The sequence below is a fragment of the Hyperolius riggenbachi genome, chromosome 2, assembly GCF_040937935.1.
Source record: "Hyperolius riggenbachi isolate aHypRig1 chromosome 2, aHypRig1.pri, whole genome shotgun sequence".
NCBI classification, from domain to species: domain Eukaryota; kingdom Metazoa; phylum Chordata; class Amphibia; order Anura; family Hyperoliidae; genus Hyperolius; species Hyperolius riggenbachi.
The window spans coordinates 24,894,620-24,922,467 of record NC_090647.1 but is presented as its reverse complement, the minus strand read 5'-3'; the positions used below and the strand labels follow the sequence as shown (position 1 = coordinate 24,922,467).

Genomic DNA, 27,848 nt, shown 5'->3' with positions numbered 1-27,848 from the left:
CACCCTCCTTCTCCTCTTCCTCCTTCAGGTGCATCGTCTTCATCCAATTTCTCCCTTGCACCTTCACATCCACCCTCCTCCACACCGCCTCTTCCCTTGAGCGGTTCCTTCTCCTCTGCCCACAGCAGTACCCAGCTGTCCGTGAAGGAAGTATTTGAGCGGAAGAAGCAAATGTCTGCCAGTCACCCTCTTGCCCGGCGTCTGACAGCAGGCGTGGCGGAACTATTAGCTCGCCAGCTATTACCATACAAGCTGGTGGAGTCGGAGGCTTTCCGTAAGTTTGTGGCCATTGGTACACCGCAGTGGAAGATACCAGGCCGCAATTATTTTTCACAAAAGGCCATACCCAAACTCTACCGTGCAGTTGAGAGGCAAGTGGTGTCATCTCTGGCACACAGCGTTGGGTCAAGGGTCCACCTGACCACGGATGCCTGGTCTGCCAAGCACGGGCAGGGCCACTACATTACATACACAGCCCATTGGGTCAACCTGGTGACCGATGGCAGCAAGCAGGGAGTACGTGGCTGCGCAGAGGACCGACTTGTCACACCTCCACGGCTTGCAGGCAGGCCTCCAGCCACCTCCTCTCCATTTGCTCTCACCGCTTCGCTGTCATCATCCTCCTCCTCCTCCTCCTTGGCTGGTGCCGCCATCTCCTCTCCAGCTACACAGCCCCAGCACCTCAGGGCCTATGCTGCATGCCAGGTGCGACGGTGTCATGCAGTGTTAGACATGTCTTGCCTGAAAGCGGAGAGTCACACTGGAGCAGCTCTCCTGGCTGCTCTTAACAAACAGGTGGAGCAATGGCTGACCCCGCACAAGCTTGAGATCGGCAACGTGGTGTGTGACAACGGCAGCAATCTCATTGCTGCGTTGAATTTGGGAAAGCTGACACACATACCCTGCATGGCACATGTGCTTAATCTGGTCGTGCAAAGATTTGTGTCCAAGTACCCAGGCTTAGAGGATGTCCTGAAGCAGGCCAGGAAGTTGTGTGGGCATTTCAGGCGCTCTTACAAGGCCATGGCACGCTTTGCGGAGATTCAGCGTAGAAACAACTTGCCGGTGAGACGCCTGATTTGCGATAGCCCGACTCGCTGGAATTCCACCCTGCTGATGTTCTCTCGCCTGCTAGACCAGGAGAAAGCCGTCACCCAGTACCTGTATCATTACAGTACAAGGACACAATCTGGGAGGATGGGGATGTTGTGGCCCAACAACTGGACACTGATGCGAAATGCATGCAGGGTCATGGAGCCCTTTGAGGAGGTGACCAAACTGGTGAGTCGCGATGAGGGCACCATCAGCGACTTGATCCCCTACGCCTACTTCCTGGAGCGTGCCGTGCGTAGAGTGGTGGATACAGCTGTGGAGGAGCGTGAACAAGAAGAGTTAGGGCAGCAGGAGTCGTGGGAGCCATTTACACACGAACCCGATGTTTCCACAACACCGGCGGCAGCACAGAGGGGGGAGGAGGAGGAAGAAGAGGAGTCGTGTGGGGAAGGAGAGGAGTCAGACTCTGATGATGGTGATGATGAGGAAGGTGTTTCTGTGGAGGAGGAAGAGGCGGCGGAAGGAGAACAACCGCGGCAGCCATCACAGGGGGCTTCTGCTGCTCCACGTTCCCGTGCTATTGTTCGTGGCTGGGGGGAGGAAGAGGAGTTGCGTCCCGTCACTGAGGAAGAGCAAGAGGAGATGGAGAGTACGTCTGCATCCAGCTTTGTGCAAATGTCCTCTTTCATGTTGTCCAGCCTGTTGAGGGACCCCCGTATAAAAAAACTCAAGACGAATGACCTGTACTGGGTGGCCACGCTACTAGACCCTCGGTACAGGCACAAAGTGGCGGACCTCTTACCAACTCAACAAAAGGCGGAAAGGATGCAGCACTTGCAGAACAAGCTGTCGATGATGCTTCACAATGCATTTAAGGGTGATGTGGCTGCACAACGCAATCAAGGTACCACTGGCAGTAACCCTCCTCCTCCCAAGTCCACGCAGGCAAGGACAGGACGCTCCAGCGATCTCAGGGTGATGTCGGACATGCGGACGTTCTTTAGTCCAACTCCTCGCCATAGTCCTTCCGGATCCACCCTCCACCAACGCCTGGACCGGCAGGTAGCCGACTACCTGGCCTTGAGTGTGGATGTAGACTCTGCGAAAAGCGACGATGAACCCTTGGACTACTGGTTGCGCAGGCTTGACCTGTGGCCAGAGCTGTCCCAATTTGCCATACAACTTCTCTCTTGCCCTGCCGCAAGCGTCCTGTCAGAAAGGACCTTCAGTGCAGCTGGAGGCATAGTTACTGAGAAGAGAAGTCGCCTAAGTCACGACAGTGTTCAGTACCTGACCTTTATCAAAATGAATGAGGAATGGATCACGGAGGGCTACTGCACGACCGAAGACTAAGTCAGTCCCCACACACAGCATCTCTGCCTGCAGGCCGCTTGACTGCCTTCTCCGCCACTACCAACAGGGTCCAGGACTCTAGGCGGATTCCTGAATTTTTAAGGCCGCTGCTAGCAGCGGCCGCTACACTAATTTTTCTGGTGCGTGTACATGTGCCCATCCCCCTTCGTGATCATTACCTTGCCGCGGTGAAGGGGCTTGCGCATCACAATGAAGCAATGACCGCCGGCTATTTGAGTGTCTCGGGTGGCGGTGGCACACAAAAGATAATAAGGTCGTTGCTTCATTGTGGTCAGACCAAATTTGATCAGCTGGACAGTCACTGTTCTGTCATTCAGCTACATCAGCCGGGCGAGCATATGGGCTGAAAAGCCACCATCACCTGCACTCTCGTCACGGTGCGCACCAGTCCAGCACGGCCGTCACTACACAAACGGCTGTTTGCAGTCACTGCATACCTTTCACTGCATCTGTGACTGCACATTATACCTGCATAACTTGCACTTGAATGGATACACTTTTAAACAATTTAAAAATACAACCATGTAAACTTTCAAACAATTTAAAAATACAACCATCTATCATTTTCAAAAAATGTAAAAAAAGGGCAAAAAAACTTGCCCTCCGTAAAACATTCTTGGCAAATGCTTTCGACTTGGTTTGTCTTCCGCTGGCTCAAGGGTCCATCTGACCACAGATGCCTGGTCTGCAAAGCACGGTCAGGGCAGCTACAGCATGGGTCTCAGCAGGCTCCCACTTCGGGCCGGAATCCAACCTTCATTCCCTGCGGCGACAATGGCAGACTTGCCCTCCATAACGGATTCCCGTTAAAGGATTTAAAGTTAATTCATTTCAATTAGGGCCCCAAAAAGGTCCTCCTGAGTCCTGTATTATTTTTGGTCACTACCTCGGGGCGGGCGTGCATGCCTGCCTGCCTCCCTTGCCTGGATGTGTGGTGGTAGACGTTGATCAGGCTCCAACTCCGGAACGCAATACAAGAGGGAGCTCGTCCTCAGAAACAGCTGGGGGCAGTGTCCGGCGCCATGTATCGCCCGCTATGGCCAGACAGCCAACATGCCCTTCAACCTCAGCTGCTGATGCCACCGTAGCGCCATCAGCCCAGGGGGGCTCAGCGGTTTGGAAATTTTTTAACGTGTGTGTCTCAGATCGGAGCAAAGCCATCTGTTGTCTCTGCCAGCAAAAATTGAGCCGTGGAAAGGCCAACTGTCACGTAGGGACAATTGCTTTACGAAGGCACCTGGAGAGAAGGCACAAACAGCTATGATTGGCAAGAACACCTGAGGAAAAGCAGCACCCCTCAAAAGACAAGCCGCGGAGAACAACCGCGGCAGCCGTCACAGGGGGCTTGTGCTGCTCCACGTTCCCATGGTATTGTTCGTGGCTGGGGGGAGGAAGAATGGATACACTTTTAAACAATTTAAAAATACAATTATCTAAACTTTCAAACAATTTAAAAATACAACCATCTATCATTTTCAAAAAATGTAAAAAAAGGGCAAAAAAACTTGCCCTCTGTAAAACATTCTTGGCAAATGCTTTCGACTTGGTTTGTCTTCCGCTGGCTTAAGGGTCCATCTGACCACAGATGCCTGGTCTGCAAAGCACGGTCAGGGCAGCTACAGCATGGGTCTCAGCAGGCTCCCACTTCGGGCCGGAATCCAACCTTTATTCCCCGCGGTGACAATGGCTGACTTGCCCTCCATAACGGATTCCCGTTAAAGGATTTAAAGTTAATTCATTTCAATTAGGGCCGCAAAAGGTCCTCCTGAGTCCTGTATTGTTATTTTTGGTCACTACCTCGCTCGAGGCAGGCGTGCATGCCTGCCTGCTGCCCTCCTTGGATGTGTAGTGGTAGCCGTTTCTCAGGCTCCACACCGGATTCCATCCCTCATTCCCCGGCCATTAACCGGGGTCACAAATGGCAGACTTGCCCACCTCCATATGATTCTCGTGAAAGGAATGTGGTGTCATCTTTGCCCGCCATAACTGGTTCTCGTTAAAGGATTTAAAGTACATTCATTTCAAATACACAGCAGGGCCTCGAAAGTCCTCCTCCTGTATTGTTGTTTTTGGTCACTACCTCGGGGCGGGCAGGCGTGCATGCCTGCCCGCTGCCCTCCTTGGATGTGTAGTGGTAGCCGTTGCTCAAGCTCCACACCGGATTCAAACCCCTCATACCCCGGCCATTAGCCGGGGTCACAATGGCAGACTTGCCCGCCTCCACAGGATTCTCGGTACTGAACAAGTACACAGCAAGTAGAAAATGTAATTTAAAAAAAAAACGTAAGCTTTTTAACAATGCCATGGAAAGTTGAGAAGGAAGTCACACATTACCTGACATCACTGAGTGAGGAAGAGCAATCTCGCCATGTTGCGCAGTAGTCCAGCATGGCCGTCACTACACAAACAGCTGTTTGCGGTGTGTTACACAGTGAGTTTGGTGTGTCAGTGTGAAGCAGTACTCTAATTACACTCCCTGATTGATGTATACACATGCAAGATGTTTGAAAGCACGTTAGGCCTGCAATTTAGCATTCAATGTGATTTCTGCCCTTAAAACGCTGCTTTGCGTCACATCCAGATTTTTCCCCGGGACTTTTGGCATGTATCCCACTCCGCCATGCCCCCGTCCAGGTGTTAGACTCCTTGAAACATCTTTTCCATCACTTTTGTGGCCAGCATAATTTTTTCTATTTTTCAAAGTTCGCCTCCCCATTGAAGTCTATTGCGGTTCGCGAACTTTTCCGCGAACCGAACCTTCCGCGGAAGTTCGAACCCGGTTCGCGAACCAAAAATCGGAGGTTCGCGACATCTCTATTTGAAAGGTGGAAGTTTGTTGGGCTGGGAATAGCTCCTGCGAATACCCCATTGTGTCCTGAGGTAATTCATCGGACTGGTTATCTGGCAGTTGTGTGCGTGGTGTCGCTGCCGGTTGTGTCAGCTTTGTGCCCACTGGCTCCTTGTAACTGGCTGAGGACTCGGACCTCGTGCGTGATGTGCTGGTGCTGCTTAACCCACTGCTGGACGCTTGAGGTCATCCAAGTAATTATCTGGTCCTGTTCTTTTGGATTTGTGAGGGTTGTTGTCCTGGACAACATGGGCGGTATTGAGTGGGTTTTCTTCGGTGCTCCCCTGTGGCCTGTACGTGAACCGTCAGGGGAAACACCTCGTCCCTTGCCCCTCCCTCCCGGATTTCTTCCTCATTTCACTTATCCTTACAGTACACGCTGACTGGCAGCAGTACAGTGACAGTACAGAAATGCTATACAGTACCACTATTCCCAGCAGCGACACAGAGCACAATGCTATACAGTGGCGGGTGAGTGGTGTACTACTATTCCCAGCAGACACAGAGTGGCAGTAAACAGAATGCTATATAGTGTGGCTGAGCGAGCGGTGTACTACTATTCCCAGCAGACACAGAACAGTAAACAGAATGCTATATGGTGTGGCTGAGCGAGGTACACAGAGTGGCAGTAAACAGAATGCTATATAGGGGACTGAGGCTGCACTAAGCAATTATAAGGAGTGCAATAAAAATTGTAAAAAAGAAATTAGGCTGGCAAAGATCGAAGCTGAAAATCAAATCGCTAGGGATATCAAATCTAACCCAAAAAAGTTTTACAAGTACATCAACTCTAAAAAAAGATAGGTTGACTGTATAGGAATCCTAAAGGATGAGGGTGGGAACTCAATGGTGGATGACCAAGGTAAGGCAGAGTTATTAAATGCTTTCTTTGCTTCTGTCTTCACAAAGGAAACAGCACTGTTGCAAATTACAGAGGCAGAAGAGTCTCAATCTTCTAACTGTAATATTAAATACTTAACGCAGGAAGAAGTAAAGGCAAGACTAAATAAATTAAAAATAGACAAGGCACCTGGCCCGGATGGCATGCATCCTCGGGTCCTAAGAGAATTAAGTTCAGTTATAGCTAAGCCCCTTTATCTTATCTTTTGTGACTCTCTTGCAACTAGCAGAGTCCCAGTGGATTGGCGTACAGCCCACGTTTTCCCATTATTTAAGAAGGGCAAAAAATCTGATCCAGGAAATTATAGACCTGTAAGCTTAACATCAGTTGTATGCAAACTATTTGAGGGGTTACTAAGAGATACTATACATGACTTCATAGTAGAAAATAATCTTATTTCTCAGCATCAACATGGGTTTACTAAAGACAGGTCCTGTTTGACTAACATGCTCAGCTTTTATGAGGTAGTGAATGCTAATATGGATATTGGGAATGCTGTAGATGTGATATACTTGGACTTTGCAAAGGCCTTCGACACTGTTCCCCACAGAAGTCTGGTGCAAAAGTTGAGGATGCAAGGACTGGGGAAGAGTTTGTGTGCATGGATAGGGAACTGGCTAATGGACAGAAAACAAAGAGTTGTGGTCAATGGATCGTACTCAAAATGGGAGACTGTTAGCAGTGGGGTCCCACAGGGGTCTGTACTGGGTCCAGTGCTCTTCAATTTATTTATTAATGACCTAGTAGATGCAGTAGTGAGCAATGTTGCTATTTTTGCAGATGATACAAAATTGTGCAGAATCATCAACTCTCAGGAAGATTGTGTCATATTGCAACAGGATCTGGATCGGATGGCTATGTGGGCACATACATGGCAGATGAAATTCAATGTTGACAAATGTAAAGTCATGCATTTTGGTCGTACCAATGGTCTAGCACCATACAAAATAAATGGGATACAGTTGGGAACATCAAACTTGGAGAAGGACTTAGGAGTACTCATCGACAACAAGTTAAATAATCGTACTCAATGCCAAGCCGCTGCAGCTAAAGCAAACAAAATTTTGGGATGCATTAAAAGGGAAATAAAAACTCGAGATGCTAGCATAATATTGCCCCTGTTTAACTCTCTAGTAAGGCCACATCTGGAATATGGAATTCAGTTCTGGGTAGTGTTGGGCGAACAGTGTTCGCCACTGTTCGGGTTCTGCAGAACATCACCCTGTTCGGGTGATGTTCGAGTTCGGCCGAACACCTGACGGTGCTCGGCCAAACCGTTCGGCCACATGGCCGAACTAAGAGCGCATGGCCGAACGTTCCCCGAACGTTCGGCTAGCGCTGTGATTGGCCGAACGGGTCACGTGGTTCGGACCCAAACGCGCTCTGATTGGCCGAACGGTCACGTGGTTCGGGTAAATAAATACCCGAACCACGTCATATCTCCGCCATTTGTCTGTGGGTTTAGCTTTGGGTAGGCAGGCAGGGTAGTTCGCGCTCCAGCCACGCTAGCCAGGGTCCCCCCCAGTCATTGTGTGTCGCTGCTGGGAACAGTAGTACACCGCTCGCTCAGCCACACTATATATATATAGCATTGTTTACTGCCACTGTGTACCTCGCTCAGCCACGCTATATATAGCATTGTGTTTTCTGACACTCTGTGTACACGGCTTAGCCTGGCTATATAGCATTGTGTGTACTGCCACTGTGCACCTCGCTCAGCCACGCTATATATAGCATTGTGTTTTCTGACACTCTGTGTACACGGCTTAGCCTGACTATATAGCATTGTGTGTACTGCCACTGTGCACCTCGCTCAGCCACGCTATATATAGCATTGTGTTTACTGCCACTCTGTGTACACCGCTCAGCCAGACTATATACCATTGTTTACTGACACTCTGTGTACACCGCTCAGCCAGACTATATACCATTGTGTGTACTGCCACTGTGCACCTCGCTCAGCCACGCTATATATAGCATTGTGTTTACTGCCACTCTGTGTACACCGCTCAGCCAGACTATATACCATTGTTTACTGACACTCTGTGTACACCGCTCAGCCAGACTATATAGCATTGTTTACTGCCACTCTGTGTACATGGCTCAGCCAGACTATATAGCATTGTGTGTACTGCCACTCTGTGTACACCGCTCAGCCAGACTATATAGCATTGTTCACTGCCACTCTGTGTACACGGCTCAGCCAGACTATATAGCATTGCGTACTCTGCCAGTCAGTGTGTATATTGCTGGGATCAGTAATACTCCACTCACCGTCAACCACTATATGAGCTCACCATGAGTTCCTCAGAGACCTCCGCTGTGAGCAGCACTCCCAACAACAGCAACAGCCAACGCCCCACGCAAGCTATAACATCCACCCCAGCAGCCAGTGGTCAGCAGCAGCCCTCCCCGGAGGAGAACGTTGTGTCCATCGGTCCGGCGCCAGAGCGATTAATGAGGGCTGCCATTGAGGAGATGATGGGGCCTGATGTGGAGGAGGAGGTCGGGCTCAGGCCAGCATCCCAAGTTAATGTTGAGGACGATGAGGGGTCTGTGACTGTGTCTGGGGATGTTGGGGTGGCAGAGGAGGTCGGGCTCAGGCCAGCATCCCAAGTTAATGTTGAGGACGATGAGGGGTCTGTGACTGTGTCTGGGGATTTTGGGGTGGCAGAGGTGGTGGGTGGGTCAGACTCAGGAGAAGAGTTGTATGATGAGGATGATGATCGGGACCATCTGTATGTGCCTCAGAGTCCGACCCCGGAAAACATGTTGTATCGTGTGTTTAGGTACTAAAATCTGCGTTCCCAGTAGTGTTGGGTGAACAGTGTTCGCCACTGTTCGGGTGCTGCAGAACATCACCCCGTTCGGGGTGACTATATAGCAGACTATATAGCATTGTGTTAACTGCCACTCTGTGTACACGGCTCAGCCACACTATATAGCATTGTGTTTACTGCCACTCTTTGTCTGCTGGGAACAGTAGTACACCGCTCACCCGCCACTGTATAGCATTGTGCTCTGTGTCGCTGCTGGCAATAGTGGTACACCGCTCACCCACCACTGTATAGCATTTCTGTACTGCCACTGTACTGCTGCCAGTCAGCGTGTACTGTAAGGATAAGTGAAATGAGGAAGAAATCCGGTGAAAGAGGGAGGGGCAAGGGAAGAGGTGTTTCCCCTGACGGTTGTGCTGGGGAGCTGTACTCCACGGCGGCGGCCCCCCACAATGACATATGACGAGTTTGAGGAGATGGAAGAGGAGGGTATGGACAATGTGGACATAGACCCAGATTTTGTTTGTGAACGAGAACATCGCCGTCGTAGCAGCAGCACAGATGAGTCTGTTGAAGAACCCACTGCTGCACGAGTTCGCCTTGTGCCACAAGGTAGGCGGCGCGCAATTTCAGGCACCACAAGCGTGGAAGTTCAAGTGAGAGGCAAAAGAGGCGCAAACAGAAATCGCCAGCAAGGCAGGTGCTCCAAAGTCTGGCCTTTCTTTGAAGACTGCACTGAGGATGTTACCATGGCGATTTGCAAGGTGTGCAAGACCCGCCTGAGCAGGGGGAAAAGTATTAACAACCTCTCCACCACCAGCATGAGCCGCCACATGCTATCCAAACATTCCACTCTGTGGGCAAACGCGGCAGGACAGGGTACCACCAGCAACACTGCCTCCCTTGGGTTCACCAGACTCACCACCAGACCCGCCTCAGCAGCAGCAGTAGCCCAGCCATTGCGTGGTTCAAAACATTCCAAAAAATCAGATGACGCTGACACTGTCACTTTCCGGAGTAGTGCTCTTGAGGTCTCCCAGTGTTCATCAAACACAACAACCAACAGCCCTTCGTTGTGCAGCCCTACGGTTCAGTTGTCTGTCTCGGAGATGTTTGAGCGCAAGAGGAAATTGCCAGCAAATGACCCCCAGGCCGTGGCAGTAAGAGCCAGCATAGCCAAGCTTCTGGCCTGCGAAATGCTGCCAGATCGAGTGGTGGAGACAAACAGCTTCAAGGGCATGATGTCAGTGGCCATCCCACGTTACGTGGTTCCCAGCCGCTACCACTTTGCGCGCTCTGCAGTGCCTGAGTTGCATGAGCACGTGGTCAGCAAAATAACCCGAAGCTTGAAGAATGCTGTTGCCTGCAAGGTTCACCTCACCACTGACACCTGGACGAGTGCGTTCGGCCAGGGTCGATACATCTCCCTTACCGCGCACTGGGTGAACCTTGTGGAGCTTGGCAGCGAATCCTCACCTGCTACGGCGCGGGTGTTGCCCAGTGCCCACGCCGCAAACACCTGCACCGCCGTCCCTCCCACTGGATAACAGCAGCACCTACCTCTCTGACTCCTTCTCCTCCAACGCATCTCAAAGCTGTACCTCATCCGGAAACGCTAACCCAGCACCAGCAGCAGTAGGATCGTGGAAGCAGTGCAGCACAGCTGTTGGCATGCGTCAGCAAGCGTTGCTGAAGCTGATCTGCCTTGGGGATAAGCAGCACACAGGGGAGGAAATTTGGAGGGGAATAAAGGAACAGATGGATTTGTGGCTGGCACCGCTGGACCTGAAACCGGCCATGGTTGTGTGTGATAATGGGAGTAATCTCATTCGCGCTTTAAGGTTGGCTAAGCTGACACATGATGAAGAAGAGGAGGAGGAACAGCTGGAGTTGGAGCAGGAATTTCCTGCCACCACTGACGAGGGCCAGAGCGGTGCACGTTGGACTTCCACAATTCAGCGCGAATGGTCAGCAGAAGCAGACCAGGAAGAAGGTGACGACTATGATGCATCACAACAACTATCACAACGCTCACAAGAGGATGATGAGGATTCTGGTAGGACTCTGGCACACATGGCTCAATTCATGCTAAACTGCATTGAACGCGACCCACGCATTGTGCGCATTCGGGACAACACCAATTACTGGGTTTATATACCCTTCTGGATCCACGGTACAAACACAATGTTCCAAAACTGCTTGAAGAGTCAGACAGGTCAAAATGGAAGAATACCAGCAGGCCCTTGTGGAGACTTTAGAGAGGAGATTGACATCCTCCCCCTCCTCTAGCCAGTTGTACGCCGACAGACTGACTTCCGCAAACCCAGGACGACCAGGAGGGCAGCAAACAACACAAGCCGCAGCTAGTGCCCAAAAGGGAATGGTATCGGCAGTGTCCTTGGAGTGGGAAAATTTTCTGACACCCATGCAGCAGCAGCCCACAGAACAGCAAGCGTGCAGATCCACCTCCAACACCGATCGCCTGGAGAAGATGGTCAAGGACTACATGTCAGATGGCGTAGCTGTGTCTAACAATCCATCTGCACCCTTCAACTATTGGGTATCGAAGCTAGACACCTGGCACGAACTGGCAATGTACGCAATAGAGGTGCTGGCTTGCCCGGCAGCCAGCGTTATGTCGGAACGCTGTTTCAGTGCTGCCGGAGGCATCGTCACAGATCGGCGTATCCGCCTCTCCACAGAAAATGCAGACCGTCTGACTCAAATTAAAATGAATCAATCCTGGATTGGAAACGACTACGCAACACTCCAGGACCCCAACCAAGTAACATGACCAATGAACATCTGGGATGGTTTAGCGTTTCCGGTCCCTGTTTATTGAACCTCTCATCTGTATTACATTTATGACTGCATGGCGGCAAAAAGCATTGCTGCTATATCCGCACGCTTTTTGTCCTCATGCAAGGCCTGGGTTGTTGTGTCTCAAAAAGCATGGCCTTCTCCTCCTGCGCCTGCTCCTGTTCCATCACGTGTGCTGCTGGGTTAGCGTTTCCGGTCCCTGTTTATGGAACCTCTCATCTGTATTACATTTATGACTGCATGGCGGCAAAAAGCATTGCTATATCCGCACGCTTTTTGTCCTCATGCAAGGCCTGGGTTGCGTCTCAAAAAGCGTGGCCTTCTCCTCCTGCGCCTCCTCCTGTTCCATTATGTGTGCTGCTGCTGGGTTAGCGTTTCCAGTCTCTGTTTATTGAACCTCTCATCTGTATTACATTTATGACTGCATGGCGGCAAAAAGCATTGCTATATCCGCACGCTTTTTGTCCTCATGCAAGGCCTGGGTTGCGTCTCAAAAAGCGTGGCCTTCTCCTCCTGCGCCTCCTCCTGTTCCATCACGTGTGCTCTGTGCTGCTGCTGCTGCTGGGTTAGCGTTACCGGTCCCTGTTTATTGAACCTCTCATCTGTATTACATTTATGACTGCATGGCGGCAAAAAGCATTGCTTTATCCGCACGCTTCTTGTCCTCATGCAAGGCCTGGGTTGTTGTGTCTCAAAGCGTAGCCTTCTCCTCCTGCGCCTCCTCCTGTTCCATCACGTGTGCTCTGTGCTGCTGCTGCTGCTGGGTTAGCGTTACCGGTCCCTGTTTATTGAACCTCTCATCTGTATTACATTTATGACTGCATGGCGGTAAAAAGCATGCTATCCGCACGCTTCTTGTCCTCATGCAAGGCCTGGGTTGTTGTGTCTCAAAGCGTGGCCTTCTCCTCCTGCGCCTCCTCCTGTTCCGTCACGTGTGCTCTGTGCTGCTGCTGCTGGGTTAGCGTTACCGGTCCCTGTTTATGGAACCTCTTCTCTTTATTACATTTATGACTGCATGGCGGCAAAAAGCATTGCTGCTATATCCGCACGCTTCTTGTCCTCATGCAAGGCCTGGGTTGTTGTGTCTCAAAAAGCGTGGCCTTCTCCTCCTGCGCCTCCTCCTGTTCCATCACGTGTGCTGCTGCTGCTGCTGGGTTAGCGTTACCGGTCCCTGTTTATTGAACCTCTTATCTTTATTACATTTATGACTGCATGGCGGTAAAAAGCATGCTATCCGCACGCTTCTTGTCCTCATGCAAGGCCTGGGTTGTTGTGTCTCAAAAAGCGTGGCCTTCTCCTCCTGCGCCTCCTCCTGTTCCATCACGTGTGCTGCTGCTGCTGGGTTAGCGTTACCGGTCCCTGTTTATTGAACCTCTTATCTTTATTACATTTATGACTGCATGGCGGTAAAAAGCATGCTATCCGCACGCTTCTTGTCCTCATGCAAGGCCTGGGTTGTTGTGTCTCAAAAAGCGTGGCCTTCTCCTCCTGCGCCTCCTCCTGTTCCATCACGTGTGCTGCTGCTGCTGCTGCTGGGTTAGCGTTACCGGTCCCTGTTTATGGAACCTCTTCTCTTTATTACATTTATGACTGCCTGGCGGTAAAAACCATGTTACCTGTGCAAAGAAACATGACATTTTCAGCATTTAAAAGACAATTTTTCCTTTGAAACTTTACAATCAATTTTCTCAAAAACTATAAGCTCTTTTTGCTAAAAAAATTTTTCCTCTTGTACCCACTCCCAAGGTACACATACCCTGTAAATTTGGGGTATGTAGCATGTAAGGAGGCTTTACAAAGCACAAAAGTTCGGGTCCCCATTGACTTCCATTATGTTCGGAGTTCGGGTCGAACACCCGAACATCGCGGCCATGTTCGGCCTGTTCGGCCCGAACCCGAACATCTAGATGTTCGCCCAACACTAGTTCTGGGCACCACATTACAAAAAAGATATTGCAGTTTTAGAGCAGGTGCAGAGACGAGCTACAAAATTGATACGTGGGATGGAAGGTCTCGCTTACCAAGAAAGGTTAGATAAACTGGGTTTATTTAGTCTAGAGAAAAGACGCCTTAGAGGAGATCTAATTAACATTTATAAATACATTAGAGGGCAATATAATAGCTTGGCGGATGAGTTTTTTGTCCCTAGGCCTTCTCAAAGGACTAGAGGACATGAGCTGCGCATGGAGGAAAAACGTTTTAGCCATTTATTTAGGAAAGGGTTCTTTACAGTAAGAGTGGTTAAGATGTGGAATGCATTGCCACAGGAAGTCGTTATGGCAAACTCTATACCTGCATTTAAAGGGGGCTTAGATGCTTTCCTTGCGTTGAAAGACATCCATGGCTACAATTACTAGGTTATGCCTAATGATGTTGATCCAGGGATTTTATCTGATTGCCATCTGGAGTCAGGAAGGAATTTTTCCCATTTGGGGCTAATTGGACCATGCCTGGTGGGGGGTTTTTCGCCTTCCTCTGGATCAACAGGGGTATGTGGGGGACGGGCTGGAGTTGTACTTTGTACTGGTTGAACTCGATGGACGTATGTCTTTTTTCAACCTATGTAACTATGTAATATAGTGTGGCTGAGCGAGCGGTGTACTACTATTCCCAGCAGACACAGAACAGTAAACAGAATGCTATATAGTGTGGCTGAGCGAGCGGTGTACTACTATTCCCAGCAGACACAGAACAGTAAACAGAATGCTATATGGTGTGGCTGAGCGAGGTACACAGAGTGGCAGTAAACAGAATGCTATATAGTGTGGCTGAGCGAGCGGTGTACTACTATTCCCAGCAGACACAGAACAGTAAACAGAATGCTATATAGTGTGGCTGAGCGAGCGGTGTACTACTATTCCCAGCAGACACAGAACAGTAAACAGAATGCTATATAGTGTGGCTGAGCGAGGTACACAGAGTGGCAGTAAACAGAATGCTATATAGTGTGGCTGAGCGAGCGGTGTACTACTATTCCCAGCAGACACAGAACAGTAAACAGAATGCTATATGGTGTGGCTGAGCGAGGTACACAGAGTGGCAGTAAACAGAATGCTATATAGTGTGGCTGAGCGAGCGGTGTACTACTATTCCCAGCAGACACAGAACAGTAAACAGAATGCTATATAGTGTGGCTGAGCGAGGTACACAGAGTGGCAGTAAACAGAATGCTATACAGTGTGGCTGAGCGAGCGGTGTACTACTATTCCCAGCAGACACAGAACAGTAAACAGAATGCTATATGGTGTGGCTGAGCGAGGTACACAGAGTGGCAGTAAACAGAATGCTATATAGTGTGGCTGAGCGAGCGGTGTACTACTATTCCCAGCAGACACAGAACAGTAAACAGAATGCTATATAGTGTGGCTGAGCGAGCGGTGTACTACTATTCCCAGCAGACACAGAACAGTAAACAGAATGCTATATGGTGTGGCTGAGCGAGGTACACAGAGTGGCAGTAAACAGAATGCTATATAGTGTGGCTGAGCGAGCGGTGTACTACTATTCCCAGCAGCGACACAATGACTGGGGGGACCCTGGCTAGCGTAGCTGGAGCGCGAACTACCCTGCCTGCCTACCCAAAGCTAAACCCACAGACAAATGGCGGAAATATGACGTGGTTCGGGTATTTATTTACCCGAACCACGTGACAGTTCGGCCAATCAGAGCGCGTTCGGGTCCGAACCACGTGACCCGTTCGGCCAATCACAGCGCTAGCCGAACATTCGGGGAACGTTCGGCCATGCGCTCTTAGTTCGGCCATGTGGCCGAATGGTTTGGCCGAGCACCATCAGGTGTTCGGCCGAACTCGAACATCACCCGAACAGGGTGATGTTCTGCAGAACCCGAACAGTGGCGAACACTGTTCGCCCAACACTAATAGCGATCCCTGGCCAAAGTGCTGCGGCTGCGTATAGACCCCCTGGAAACCCCGTCAGGAAATTTATTGCGCTTTCGTTTGATGCATGTAAAATTACACTACCGTTAGGTTTGCTACTAAAAGTGACATTTACCGCATTTAAAAGTATACTTTTTTCCTTCGAAACTTTAACATCGATTTTCTCAAAAACTATAAGGTCTTTTTGAAAAATAGTTTTTTCCTCTTATTCCTAATGATCTCCTTAACATATCCTGCAAATTTAGGGTTTCTAGCATTTAAGGTGGATTTGCTATTAACCATTAAAGTCAGCAGGTTTTTAAATGTGTATTTTTTTTCCTTTGAAACTTTAAAATTGATTTTCTCAAAAACTATAAGGCTGATTTGAAATTTTTTTTCCTCTTGTAGCCACTGGGGGCCCCTACAAGCTCTGGGGCCCTGGGGCAGCTGCCTCCTTTGCCTTAATGGTAGCGCCGGCCCTGTTCCTCTTGTTGTTTCTTGATTAAAAATTATAACCCGACTAATCTCTTTGCTACTATAGCTTATTGTTATTTAATATATAACACATTAAACTGAATTTTAAAGCCCATACTTTTCTAGCCAGTCTTTTAAACCTTCTATGGACAAAAAATATATATATATTGTGTCGATAGGGGACCCGGGAGACACCTCCCCATCAAAAGGCAGGGATTAAATTGTCCCCTCCAGGGAACAGCCCACCCCAAATCCCTTCGTCACTTTTTTCATTTTTGATCTTCCACCTGGGGTTTCAGGGTGATAAACACCTTATTTATTTCTTTATTGGCCATAACCTGCCTATCATTATCAATTAGAAAAAAGGGGGAACAAATATAATCTGCATATTTACTTGTAAAGAAGGGAAGAGCACTTTTATTATCTTCCTTTTTTTTATAAAAATACTCCTAAATTAAAGTCTACATTAATTCCCTGTGGAGTAATTGTGTCACATTTATAGATCCACATACATTCCTTCTGAAGTAATATCTTATTGAAATCTCCCCTTCTGGGGCTAATTTTGAGATTATAGAGCCCTCTAAATTTTAAACCTTTTATACTGCCCCCCTGACACTCATTGAAATGTACAGCTACTGCACTTTGAGCTTTCTTATTTTTTATATTGTTAAGATGGTCACCTATTCGAGTTCCTAAATCTCTTCCCGTCTTTCCAATGTAAATCTTGCCACATGGGCATAGAATTTGATATATTACTTTGGTGGTAGCACACGTTATATAATCTCTGATCTTAAACTCCTTGCTACTGAGCTGTCAAATAACGTTTTTCCTTCTTTTGCATATCTACAATGTGAGCAGTTCAAACATTTAAACATCCCTTTTTGTTTTGTATTCATGTATTGGACCTCTTTGATTTGATAAATTCACTTGACACCAACATGTCTTTTAGATTGCTGCTGCGTTTAGCCGTCACATGGGGTCTTTCGCCTACTATAGAGGCTATCTCTCTATCCAATCTTAACACCCCCCAATTTTTCTCCACTTTCTGCAACTCAACCCAATGATCTCCATATCTAGTCACTAGTCTAGTGACCTCTTCTTTTTTTGTCCCTTCTCTATCTTTTTTCTGCAATAACACATCATGTTCCGTTTTTAAACCCCTTATATATGCTTTGCTGATTAATCTAGAAGAATAACCTCTTTCTCCTTTAATCTTTTTCTTAGGTTCCTCAACTCTTCCTTGTATAGTTCAACTGTGGTGCAATTGCGCTTAATTCTTAAAAATTCACCTGCCCACCTACCCGCCCACACCCTTAGATCGCCCTCAGACCCCCTCTGATCAACTCGCCAGTGCATTGCTTGCATATATTCTCCCCTGTAATCACCTACTAATCACCTATCAATCACCCCGTCACCCCCTGTCACTGCTGCCCATCAGATCAGACCCTAATCTGCCCCTTGCAGGCACCCAAACACCCGCCCACACCCTCAGAGACCCCTCAGACCCCCCCCCCTCCCCCCTGATCACCTCCCCAGAGCATTGATTGCATCTATCCTTCTCTCTAATCACCCCCTGAGACACCCATCAATCACCTCCTGTCACCACCTGTCACCCCCTAGCACTCCTACCCATCAGATCAGGCCCTAATCTGCCCCCATGCGGGCATCTGATCACCCGCCCACACCCTCAGATCCCCCTCAGAACCCGCCGATCACCCCCCTGTCACTATCCTAGTGAGCTAAAAACAGTGATCAATGAAAACTGTCACTTTTTTAGTATCACTAGTGTTAACAGTTAGGCCAGTTATTTAGCTAGGACCTTTCGTTAGGGTCACTAGGATACACTAAAAACGCAGTGTTTGACCGATCAGGACCGATTGTTTGCCTGCACTTGCATTCAGCCCGCCCCACCGCAGTGTCAGAATTTTTTTTCTGATCACTGCAAAAAACACTGTACAATAGCTGTGACGCTGTAAAGACCAGTTTTGATTTTTTTTTAATCAAAACTCAGTGACCACAGCTTTCTACTTCACAAGTACTCACTTTTATTAGGTACAGTAGGTGCTCTTTTTCCTGGGTAGTCTCAGAGGAATACCCCCTAAATTTAGCACTCCACCATGGCAAAAAAAAGGGGTATTCCGCTGAAGAGGCCGCCGAGATTCTGGCCCAGTGGGGTGAATGCGATTGGGAAGCCTCATCCGACAAATCATCCGGGTCAGAATACGAATCGTGAACAGCAGTGGCTCTCTGACCGATAGCAATGACGAGGTTGAAGTCCCGGCTAGAGCCAGGCATACCACACCCCATGTCAATGGACTGCAGGTGGCGCAGGATCAGACTCAAGGGCAGCAGAGTGGTGCTAGCGCTGATCCGAGTTTTCTTGGTGAGGCACGTACCAGCAGTGTAGCCTCTCCTGGACATCGCACCAGTACTACCATAGACCCTGGTTAAGTGGCGAGCACCAGCATGGAAGTAGAAACTGGTTCAGTGGCACGTGCATTAAGACCTGAGTCGCAGCCACCAGCAAAACGGGCCCGTACTACCCATAGTCTCCCAGAGGTGCTGGCAAATCCCAATTGACAATCCCCTGGTTCCACCGCACCCGTACTGCCCCCTTCCACTGCCCAGTCTGGAGTCCAGGAGGAGACAGATAATGGCTCGGCCCTAGACTTTTTTTTATCTGTTCTGCACCGTGGATCTCTACGACTTAATTGTGGCTGAGACCAACCGTTATGCCACACAATACGCAACCGCCAATCCGAGAAGCTGCCATTTTTGGTGAAAAACCACTCCAAGTTTCCAAACTTAACATTTTTTGGGCCTTCTCCTTAACATGGGTCTAGTCAAAAAGAATGTATTGCGGTCTTATTGATCTACGCACCCAATACATCACATGTCCATGTTCTCTGCTGCCATGTCCAGGTCACGATTTGAGAACAACCTGCGCTTCCTGCACCTCAGTGCCAATACAACCTGTCATCTAAGACGCCACCCTGCTTATGACTGGTTCCACAAAATTCGGCCCCTCATAGACCACCTGTCATCAAAATTTGCAGATGCTTATACCCCTGAACAGTCATTTTGAGGCATTTGGTTTCCAGACTACTCCTCACGGTTTTGGGCCCCTAAAATGCCAGGGCAGTATAGGAACCGCACAAGTGACCCCATTTTAGAAAGAAGACACCCCAAGGTATTCTGCTAGGTGTATGATGAGTTCATAGAAGTTTTTATTTTTTGTCACAAGTTAGTGAAAAATGACACTTTTGAAAAAAAATAAAATAAAAATCAATTTCCACTAACTTGTGACAAAAAACAAAATCTTCTATGAACTCACCATACACCTAACAGAATACCTTGGGGTGTTGTCTTTCTAAAATGGGGTCACTTGTGGGGTTCCTAAACTGCCCTGGCATTTTAGGGGCCCTAAACCGTGAGGAGTAGTCTAGAAACCAAATGCTTCAAAATGACCTGTGAAAGCCTAAAGGTACTCATAGGACTTTGGGCAACTTAGCGCACCTAGGCTGCAACACGTGGTATCGCCGTACTCAGGAGAAGTAGTATAATGTATTTTGGGGTGTATTTTTACACATACCCATGCTGGGTGGGAGAAATATCTCTGTAAATGGACAATTGTGTGTAAAAAAAATCCAACAATTGTCATTTACAGAGATCTTTCTCCCACCCAGCATGGGTATGTGTAAAAATACACCCCAAAACACATTATACTACTTCTCCTGAGTACGGCGATACCAAATGTGTGACACTTTTTTGCAGCCTAGGTGCGCTAAGGGGCCTAACGTCCTCAAAATGACCTGTGAAATCCTAAAGGTACTCATAGGACTTTGGGCCCCTTAGCGCACGTAGGCTGCAAAAAAGAGTCACACGTGGTATCGCCGTACTAAGGAGACGTAGTATAATGTGTTTTGGGGTGTATTTTTACACATACCCATGCTGGGTGGGAGAAATATCTCTGTAAATGGACAACTGTGTGTAAAAAAAAAAATAAAAAAAAATTCTCATTTACAGAGATATTTCTCCCACTCAGCATGGGTATGTTTAAAAATACACCCCAAAACACATTATGCTATATCTCCTGAGTACAGCAATACCACGTGTGACACTTTTTTTGCAGCCTAGGTGCGCTAAGGAGCCCAAAGTCCTATGAGCACCTTTAGGCTTTACAGGGGTGCTTACAATTTAGCACCCCCCCAAAATGTCAGGACAGTAAACACACCCAACAAATGACCCCATTTTGGAAAGTAGACACCCCAAAGTATTCAGAGAGGGGCATGGTGAGTCCGTGGCAGAGTTCTTTTTTTTTTTTGTCGCAAGTTAGCAGAAATGGAAACTTTTTCTTATTTTATTTTTTTTTTGTCACAAAGTGTCATTTTCTGCTAACTTGTGACAAAAAATAAAATCTTCTATGAACTCACCATGCCTCTCACTGAATACTTTGGGATGTCTTCTTTCCAAAATGGGGTCATTTGGGGGGTATTTATACTATCCTGCAATTCTAGCACCTCATGAAACATGACAGGTGCTCAAAAAAGTCAGAGATGCTTCAAACTGGGGAAATTCACTTTTTGTACCATAGTTTGTAAACGCTATAACTTTTACCCAAACAAAAAAAAATCCAATAAGTGTCTATTTATTGATCAAAAAATCACAAATGTGTGAAAGCACCAGTGGATGATTGATGACGTGCTGTGATCTCCCCTGGAGCATACAGCAAATCCAATTCAAATAAGTTGTCCCGGCGACCTGGCACACTATTATTTTTATGCCTTTTTACTGAACTATAAATAAATGAAGATTTTAGACGGTGCAGATCCTGACAACTTATTTGTATTTATTGATCAAAGACACGTAGCACAATAAATTTAGACAAAAATGTATATAGAAATTTTACTTTATTTGAAAAATGTCAGCACAGAAAGTTAAAAAAAAAATCATTTTTTTGACAAAATTCATGTCTTTTTTGATGAATATAATAAAAACTAAAAATCACAGCAGCAATCAAATAGCACCAAAAGAAAGCTGTATTAGTGACAAGAAAAGGAGGTAAAATTCATTTAGATGGTAGGTTGTATGACCGAGCAATAAACCGTTAAAACTGTAGTGGTCTGAATGGAAAAAAAGTGTCTGTTCCTTAAGGGGTTTTAAGGCTGCAGTCCTTAAAGAGAACCTGTACTGAGTAAAAATATTTGAAATAAACACATGAGGTAACTTGAAATGAACATTACATAGTTACCTTGCCTTCAGTTCCTTACAGAAGCTCACCATTTTCTTCTGACATTAATCCCTTCCAGTTCTGACAATATTTTGTCAGATCTGAAATATATCAGTTGCTGTCAGTAAAACATCAGTTGCTGTCAGTTATAGCTGAGAGGAAAACTGATGTACCAGGTAATGTCCATGTTTCCCTATGGCTCAAGTGGGCGATGTTACAGTTTAACTGTGTGCTGACCAGAAAGCTGTTATGGGTAATGGCCATTTTCAAAATGGAGGACGGAAAATGCCCTTGATCACAGTGAACAAACAGGACGCGGGACAGGAGAAAGACACTGAGGAGTAGACTACATGGAAGGGAAGTATGACTTGTGTATGCTTATTTTGACTTTTAATGTTCAGTTCAGGTTTTCTTTAAGTGGTTAAAGAGCAACTGTTAGCCATAATGAGCCCCCCCAAAAAATACATTTGTAAGTATTTAAATACTTACTGGCAGTGACCATCTTGTTGTCTCCATGGAAGATTTTTCCCCCAGCCCGATCCCCTCCTCCCCGCACTGATTTTGAGCACAGCGGGGAGGATAAATGCAGCTGGCACAGACTCACCTACTAATGGATCCAAGGGCTGCCGTTCCCATCTATTCTCTGCACTATTGCCGGCGGTAGTGCAGAGAGAATAGAAGGGAACTGCATCGCCTGGAACCATTAGTAGGTGAGTTTGTGTGCATCGCCTTTATCCTTCCCTGATGTGCAGCACGGGAAAAAAGGGGGAATGCGGCGGCGGCCGGCGGCAGATGGGGCGGAGAGAGAGGGTCAATGTCACTGGAGGAGGGAAGCCAAGGCCATTGACAGGAGACAGCCTCTGGCCCCCCCTAGCTGCCTCTGCAACCACAGAGAGAACGGGAGACCAGGCGGCCAAAAAGAGAGAGGAGAGAGGTGAGTGACAGAGGCTGCAGCCAATCAGGCTGATTCAGCCTGCATGTCACTTCTCTTTTGCGTCTGCGTACGCTATTAGAGCCTGGGGGCATGAGGAAAGAAAAAGTAACTGGGAAAAAAGTAAGATTGATTTAAACTTTTGAATTGCCTTGTCAGCATCCTTTTTAACAATTTAATAGCCTACAATAGATAATTGATTCAGTACTTTATGCATAACAGTTACTCTTTAAGGCAACAATAAAACATTATTTATACTTGGGACCCACACATATATGTATAGTCTTGGTATTCTGATTTCTGTATTCGTGTCAGATTATTTCATTTTGTATCAGGTGATGATAAGAAATTTTCAGAATTCTTGTTTACAAGAAATGAGGATTTCATGGTATGATTGTTCAGAACAGAACTCCAGGGATGTTTCCAGTAACAGAAATTCTTATGACAGGACTGTCCCTGGAAATCACAGATAACTAGCAAGTATTGATAATCAGCCAATCACAGTTACTTTCCTGTGATGTCATCAGTGGGTGGATCTCTTACCTCCCCTGATATTTTTACACTACCTGTATATACCCATAACACAGCATGGAGAGGTTCAGTGAAGGCAGCAGTGAAGGTGTGGAGGTGTCTGATGGGGTCACACAGGGCATAAAAGGAGATCTGCCCGGCCTCATAATCCAGACATATCCTGACTCTATCACTGGGGATCTCGTCACGTAACTGGATTTCTTTCCTGTTATGTATCAGTAAATACTGATCATACCCCCTCTCCAAACACCAGGACTTGTTGTTATTTCCAATCACTGACTTCTCTCCTCTCCTGGCTATACTGGGGTAACACATCCCGACTCTCCAGTAATCTGATCCCCCAACATCCACTTCCCAGTAATGTCGCCCTGAGGAGAAACTCTGGCTGCTCAGCACCTGATTATAGTGAAATCTCTCTGGTGCTTTTGGGTGATTCTGGCTTCTGACTGCTACGGATGCAGTTTTCCTCTCAGCTGATATATGTAGATAATTAGCAGCTGTGTTTACATCCAGTAATATGTCTGCATACACTGGCAGCCATGATGTTTGCTGTGCAGCCCCAATATTTGTCCCCCCAGCCTGGTGCTGTGTGTGTTGTGCGGTGGGGGTGTGTTGGGGGCGTGGCCTGGATAGTGTAGCAGTGATGGGAACTTTGTCTTCTGTACTAGAATGTAGAGAGGCCTGTGTGTCTGTATGTTTCTGCACAATTGCCCCAGATTTGTGCTGTACAGTTACCATATCATATAGTCTTGTATATAACGTGTATAAGATGCCACTCCGAAATATTTTTCCCCCAACCAGGTGCTGTGTGTGTTCTGCGGTAGGGGTGGGTTGGAGGTGTGGCTTTGATAGTTTAGCAGTGATGGGAACTTTGTCCTCTGTACTGGAATGTGGATAGGCCTGTGTGTGTTGTGTGGTGGGGGTGGGTTGGGGGCATGGCCTGGATAGTGTAGCAGTGATGGGAACTTTGTCCTCTGTACTAGAATGTGGATAGGTCTGTGTGTGTTGTGCGGTGGGGGTGGGTTGGGGGCATGGCCTGGATAGCTCAGCAGTGATGGGAACTTTGTCCTCTGTACTAGAATGTGGATAGGCCTGTGTGTGTTGTGCGGTGGGGGTGGGTTGGGGGTGTGGCCTGGATAGTTTAGCAGTGATGGGAACTTTGTCCTCTGTACTAGAATGTGGATAGGCCTGTGTGTCTGTACATTTCTGCACAATTACCCCAGACAGGATATCAGATAGTCCTGTGTGTAATGTGTGTGAGATGCCGGCCACATCCAGATCCCCTCCATCATGGAGCTGTTTATCATGTCTCTCTCTGTCCTCCGTGTCACACAAGTCACCTGTGTCTGATTCCTGTAAGACAGTCAGTGGATCAGTCATGTTACACAGCTCCTCAATGTGACGCATCTTCCTGGACAGCTCCTCCTTCTTTATTTCCAGCTGCTGAATGATGTCATTGTATGATTGTGACACCTGCTCTGCCTGTCTCATGATGTCACTCAGGACTTTCTTCTCCAGATTTTTTAGCCGTCTCCTGAGGTCTTTAAACAGGGTAGTGATTCTCTTTGTTTCACCATCTGCTTTTTCTTGTACTTTTCTCCTACATTCCTCCAGACTCTGGACTCTTTTCTCAGCCTCCTCTGTCTCTGCCATAAGTCTCTGCAGAACATTTCTCAGCTTCTTCTTCTTCATCTCAGAGGCCTCATCCAGCATCTCCACCTGGTGTCCCCGATGTTCTCCATCCAGCCTGCAGGACACACAGATACAGGCAGCATCCTCAGTGCAGTAATACTCCAGTATCTTCTTATGGACAAAGCATTTCCTGTTCTCCAGGGGAGTGTTGGGGTCACATAAGATGTGTTCTGGTGCCTTGCTGTGGGCTCTCAGGTGTTTAACACAGAGACAAACATCACAGTGCAGACAATATTTCACAGCCTTCACAGAAGAGTCCACACAGTTACTGCAGCGGACTCCGGCCTCCTCCTGATCTGGCTGAGTAGACAGGAAATTCTCTGCTATCTTCCTCAGAGCAATGTTCCTCTGCAGTGCTGGCCGCTCCATAAACCCCTCTCTACATTCAGGACAGGAATAACCTCCAGACCCCTCCTGTGTATCCAGTACACGATCAATACAGCCCCGGCAGAAGTTGTGACCACATCTCAGGATTACAGGATCGGTATAAATGCCCAGACAGACGGGACACTCCAGATCCTGTCTCAGATCAGCAGACGCCATCGCTGCAGTAAAGGAGGGGAAATGAAAGTGAATGTTTGAGAAAGCAGTATATCCAGTTGCTTTATGATTGCACAGGATGTGGCAGAGCTATTGTGTCACAGCTATTTGAACAGGAACATTAAATTAACCCTGCACAGCTACAGTTGAATTTTTTAAAAATGGATTGTTAAAAGCTTTTGTACTTTTAAGCCTGAGATTCTTCCACAATGTCCACTCCAGCACCCAACTACCGCCGCCTACGGCAGCAGCGCCCAATTAGTGCACTTGCCACATGAGCTCAAATTTGGTAGCCCGGAGACTGTGGGTTTCCTCATTCAGCTATTTATTGGTGGGGAGTCCTGCATCGTGCCACAACATACCTCCCAACATTTTAAAGCTGGGAATCGGGACACTTAGGGCCCCCCCCCCCCCCCCCCCCCCCCATCACACCTACCATAAAAAAAAATTTGATTTTTTTTTTTTCAATTAATAATATCCCCTAATATTTTTTAATACATATTTCCCCCATATATGATGGGGAGGAGGGTGTCGGTGGGTGGGTGGAGAGGAGGGTGAGGATGGCCATGAGAATGGGGAGGAGGGTGCCAATGCAAGAAAAAAATGATCGAGGCGCCAGCCGCGGGTAAGTGGGATGCGTGACGCGTGCATCCCATTACTATCTCCCTCCCTCCCTTGGAATCTGGCCCCCCCCCCCTGTGTCTCCCCCCTGCTTGCAGAGTGCGCAGCTAAGCGGAGCGGGCTGTCAGCTTACCGGTATCCATGAACGCGTACCAGCATCTTGCTTCCTGTGACGTCACAGGAAGCAGATTGAAGCCGGACATCGGTACGTGTCCATGGATACCGGTAAGCTCACAGCCCGCTCCGCTTAGCTGCGCACTCTGCAAGCAGGGGGGAGACACGGGGGGGGGCAGATTCCAAGGGAGGGAAGGAGGTAGTAATAGGATGCACGCGTCCCGCATCCCACTTACCCGCGGCTGGCGCCTCGATCATTTTTTTTTCCACCCTCACTGCCCACTGCTGCCCGGGACTAGGGGGGCTCATACCGTGATAGCGGGAGAGCCCCCCAAAATCATGACAGTCCCGACGAAAACGGGACGGTTGGGCCCTATGTTTGTGCAAAGCTATTACCTAACAGACTGTGCATAGTGTCTAGACCAGTAACCCAGCAATGCCTACTGTGAGATCCAGGCTGGAATAATGAGGACTGTGTGGTCTTTCATTAGATATAGGGTCAGCTCAATGCAAAGACCTGGAGCTCTGCCGGAGTGTCAAGCTTATGGAGATCCCTGTATGGGCAAGCCAGCCGGTAGAGGCCTGCTCTATCTGCATCAGGCACCATTAATACACTGTCCACACTGATTGGAATTTGTTGGTGCTTTATAAACCAATAATAATAATAACTGGTTGCAGCAAGTTATTGTCCTCTGTTCTTAGCTGTCACATTATCATAAGGGATACAAATATCCAAATCCATACAAAGTAGACCAAAATAGTGCCGTAAGCGGGCGCCTCGGTCACATCAACTCAGGCAACTTTCTCTGTTTTAGCTACAGGGTTTTTTTCCTGGTGATTCTTGTAGGGGACAAGAATACCTAGGTGAGCAGTAGGGAGTGACCGGGAGCCCAATGTTGCAGTATCGTCAGGTATAGGGAGGATTAAATTATATAGATACAGTATATACTCACAAAGGTGGTTCGCAATTCCTGCAACCACCATATAGGCCTGCGGGGAATTAACCGTCACTGCTCAGTACTCTAGGTCCTGCTGGATACTGGATGGTCACTCTCCTGTAGTCCTGCTCGATACTCCAGGTACTACTGGATACTGGATGGTCGCTCTCCTGTAGCCCTGCTCGGTACTCCAGGTTCTGCTGGATACTGGATGGTCGCTCTCCTGTAGTCCTGCTCGGTACTCCAGGTTCTGCTGTATACTGGATGGTCGCTCTTCTGTAGTCCTGCTCGGTACTCCAGCACCTGCTAGATACTGGATGATCGCTCTCCTGTAGTCCTGCTCGGTACCTCAGGTGCTGCTGGATACTGGAAGGTCGCTCTCCTGTAGCCCTGCTCGGTACGCCAGGTCCTGCTGGATACTGCATGGTCGCTCTCCTGTAGCCCTTCTCAGTACTCCAGGTCCTGCTGGATACTGGATGGTCGCTCTCCTGTAGTTCTGCTCGGTACTCCAGGACCTGCTGGATACTGGATGGTCGCTCTCCTGTAGTCCTGCTCGGTACTCCAGGTCCTGCTGGATACTGGATGGTTGCTCTCCTGTAGTCCTGCTCGGTTCTCCAGATACTACTGGATACTGGATGGTCGCTCTCCTGTAGTACTGCTCGGTGCTCCAGGTCCTGCTGGATACTGGATGGTCGCTCTCCTGTAGCCCTGCTCGGTACTCCAGGTCCTGCTGGATACTGGATGGTCGCTCTCCTGTAGCCTTGCTCGGTACTCCAGGTTCTGCTGGATATTGGATGGTCGCTCTCCTGTAGTCCTGCTCGGTACTCCAGGTCCTGCTGGATACTGGATGGTCGCTCTCCTGTAGCCCTGCTCGGTACTCCAGGTCCTGCTGGATACTGGACGGTCGCTCCCCTAGTCCGGCTCGGTACTCCAGGTCCTGCTGGATACTGGATGGTCGCTCTCCTGTAGCACTGCTCGGTACTCCAGGTCCTGCTGGATACTGGACGGTCGCTCTCCTGTAGTCCTGCTCGGTACTTCAGGTCCTGCTGGATACTGGATGGTTGCTCTCCTGTAGTCCTGAAAGGTACTCCAGGTCCTGCTGGATACTAGATGGTCGCTCTCCTGTA

General features: G+C 48.3%; 2 protein-coding genes across 8 annotated transcripts in view; one reads left to right on the top strand and one right to left on the bottom strand.

Annotated features, from left to right (window-relative positions):
• Window positions 1–27,848, top strand: part of ARAP1 (ArfGAP with RhoGAP domain, ankyrin repeat and PH domain 1) — a 485,498-nt gene that overhangs the window by 446,983 nt on the left and 10,667 nt on the right. The window lies entirely within an intron of this gene.
• On the bottom strand, window positions 21,155–25,051 carry LOC137542808 (E3 ubiquitin/ISG15 ligase TRIM25-like). The gene has a single exon (XM_068264634.1). It carries the CDS (start codon window positions 25,049–25,051, stop codon window positions 22,790–22,792), a length of 2,262 nt encoding a protein of 753 aa, XP_068120735.1. The 3' UTR covers window positions 21,155–22,789.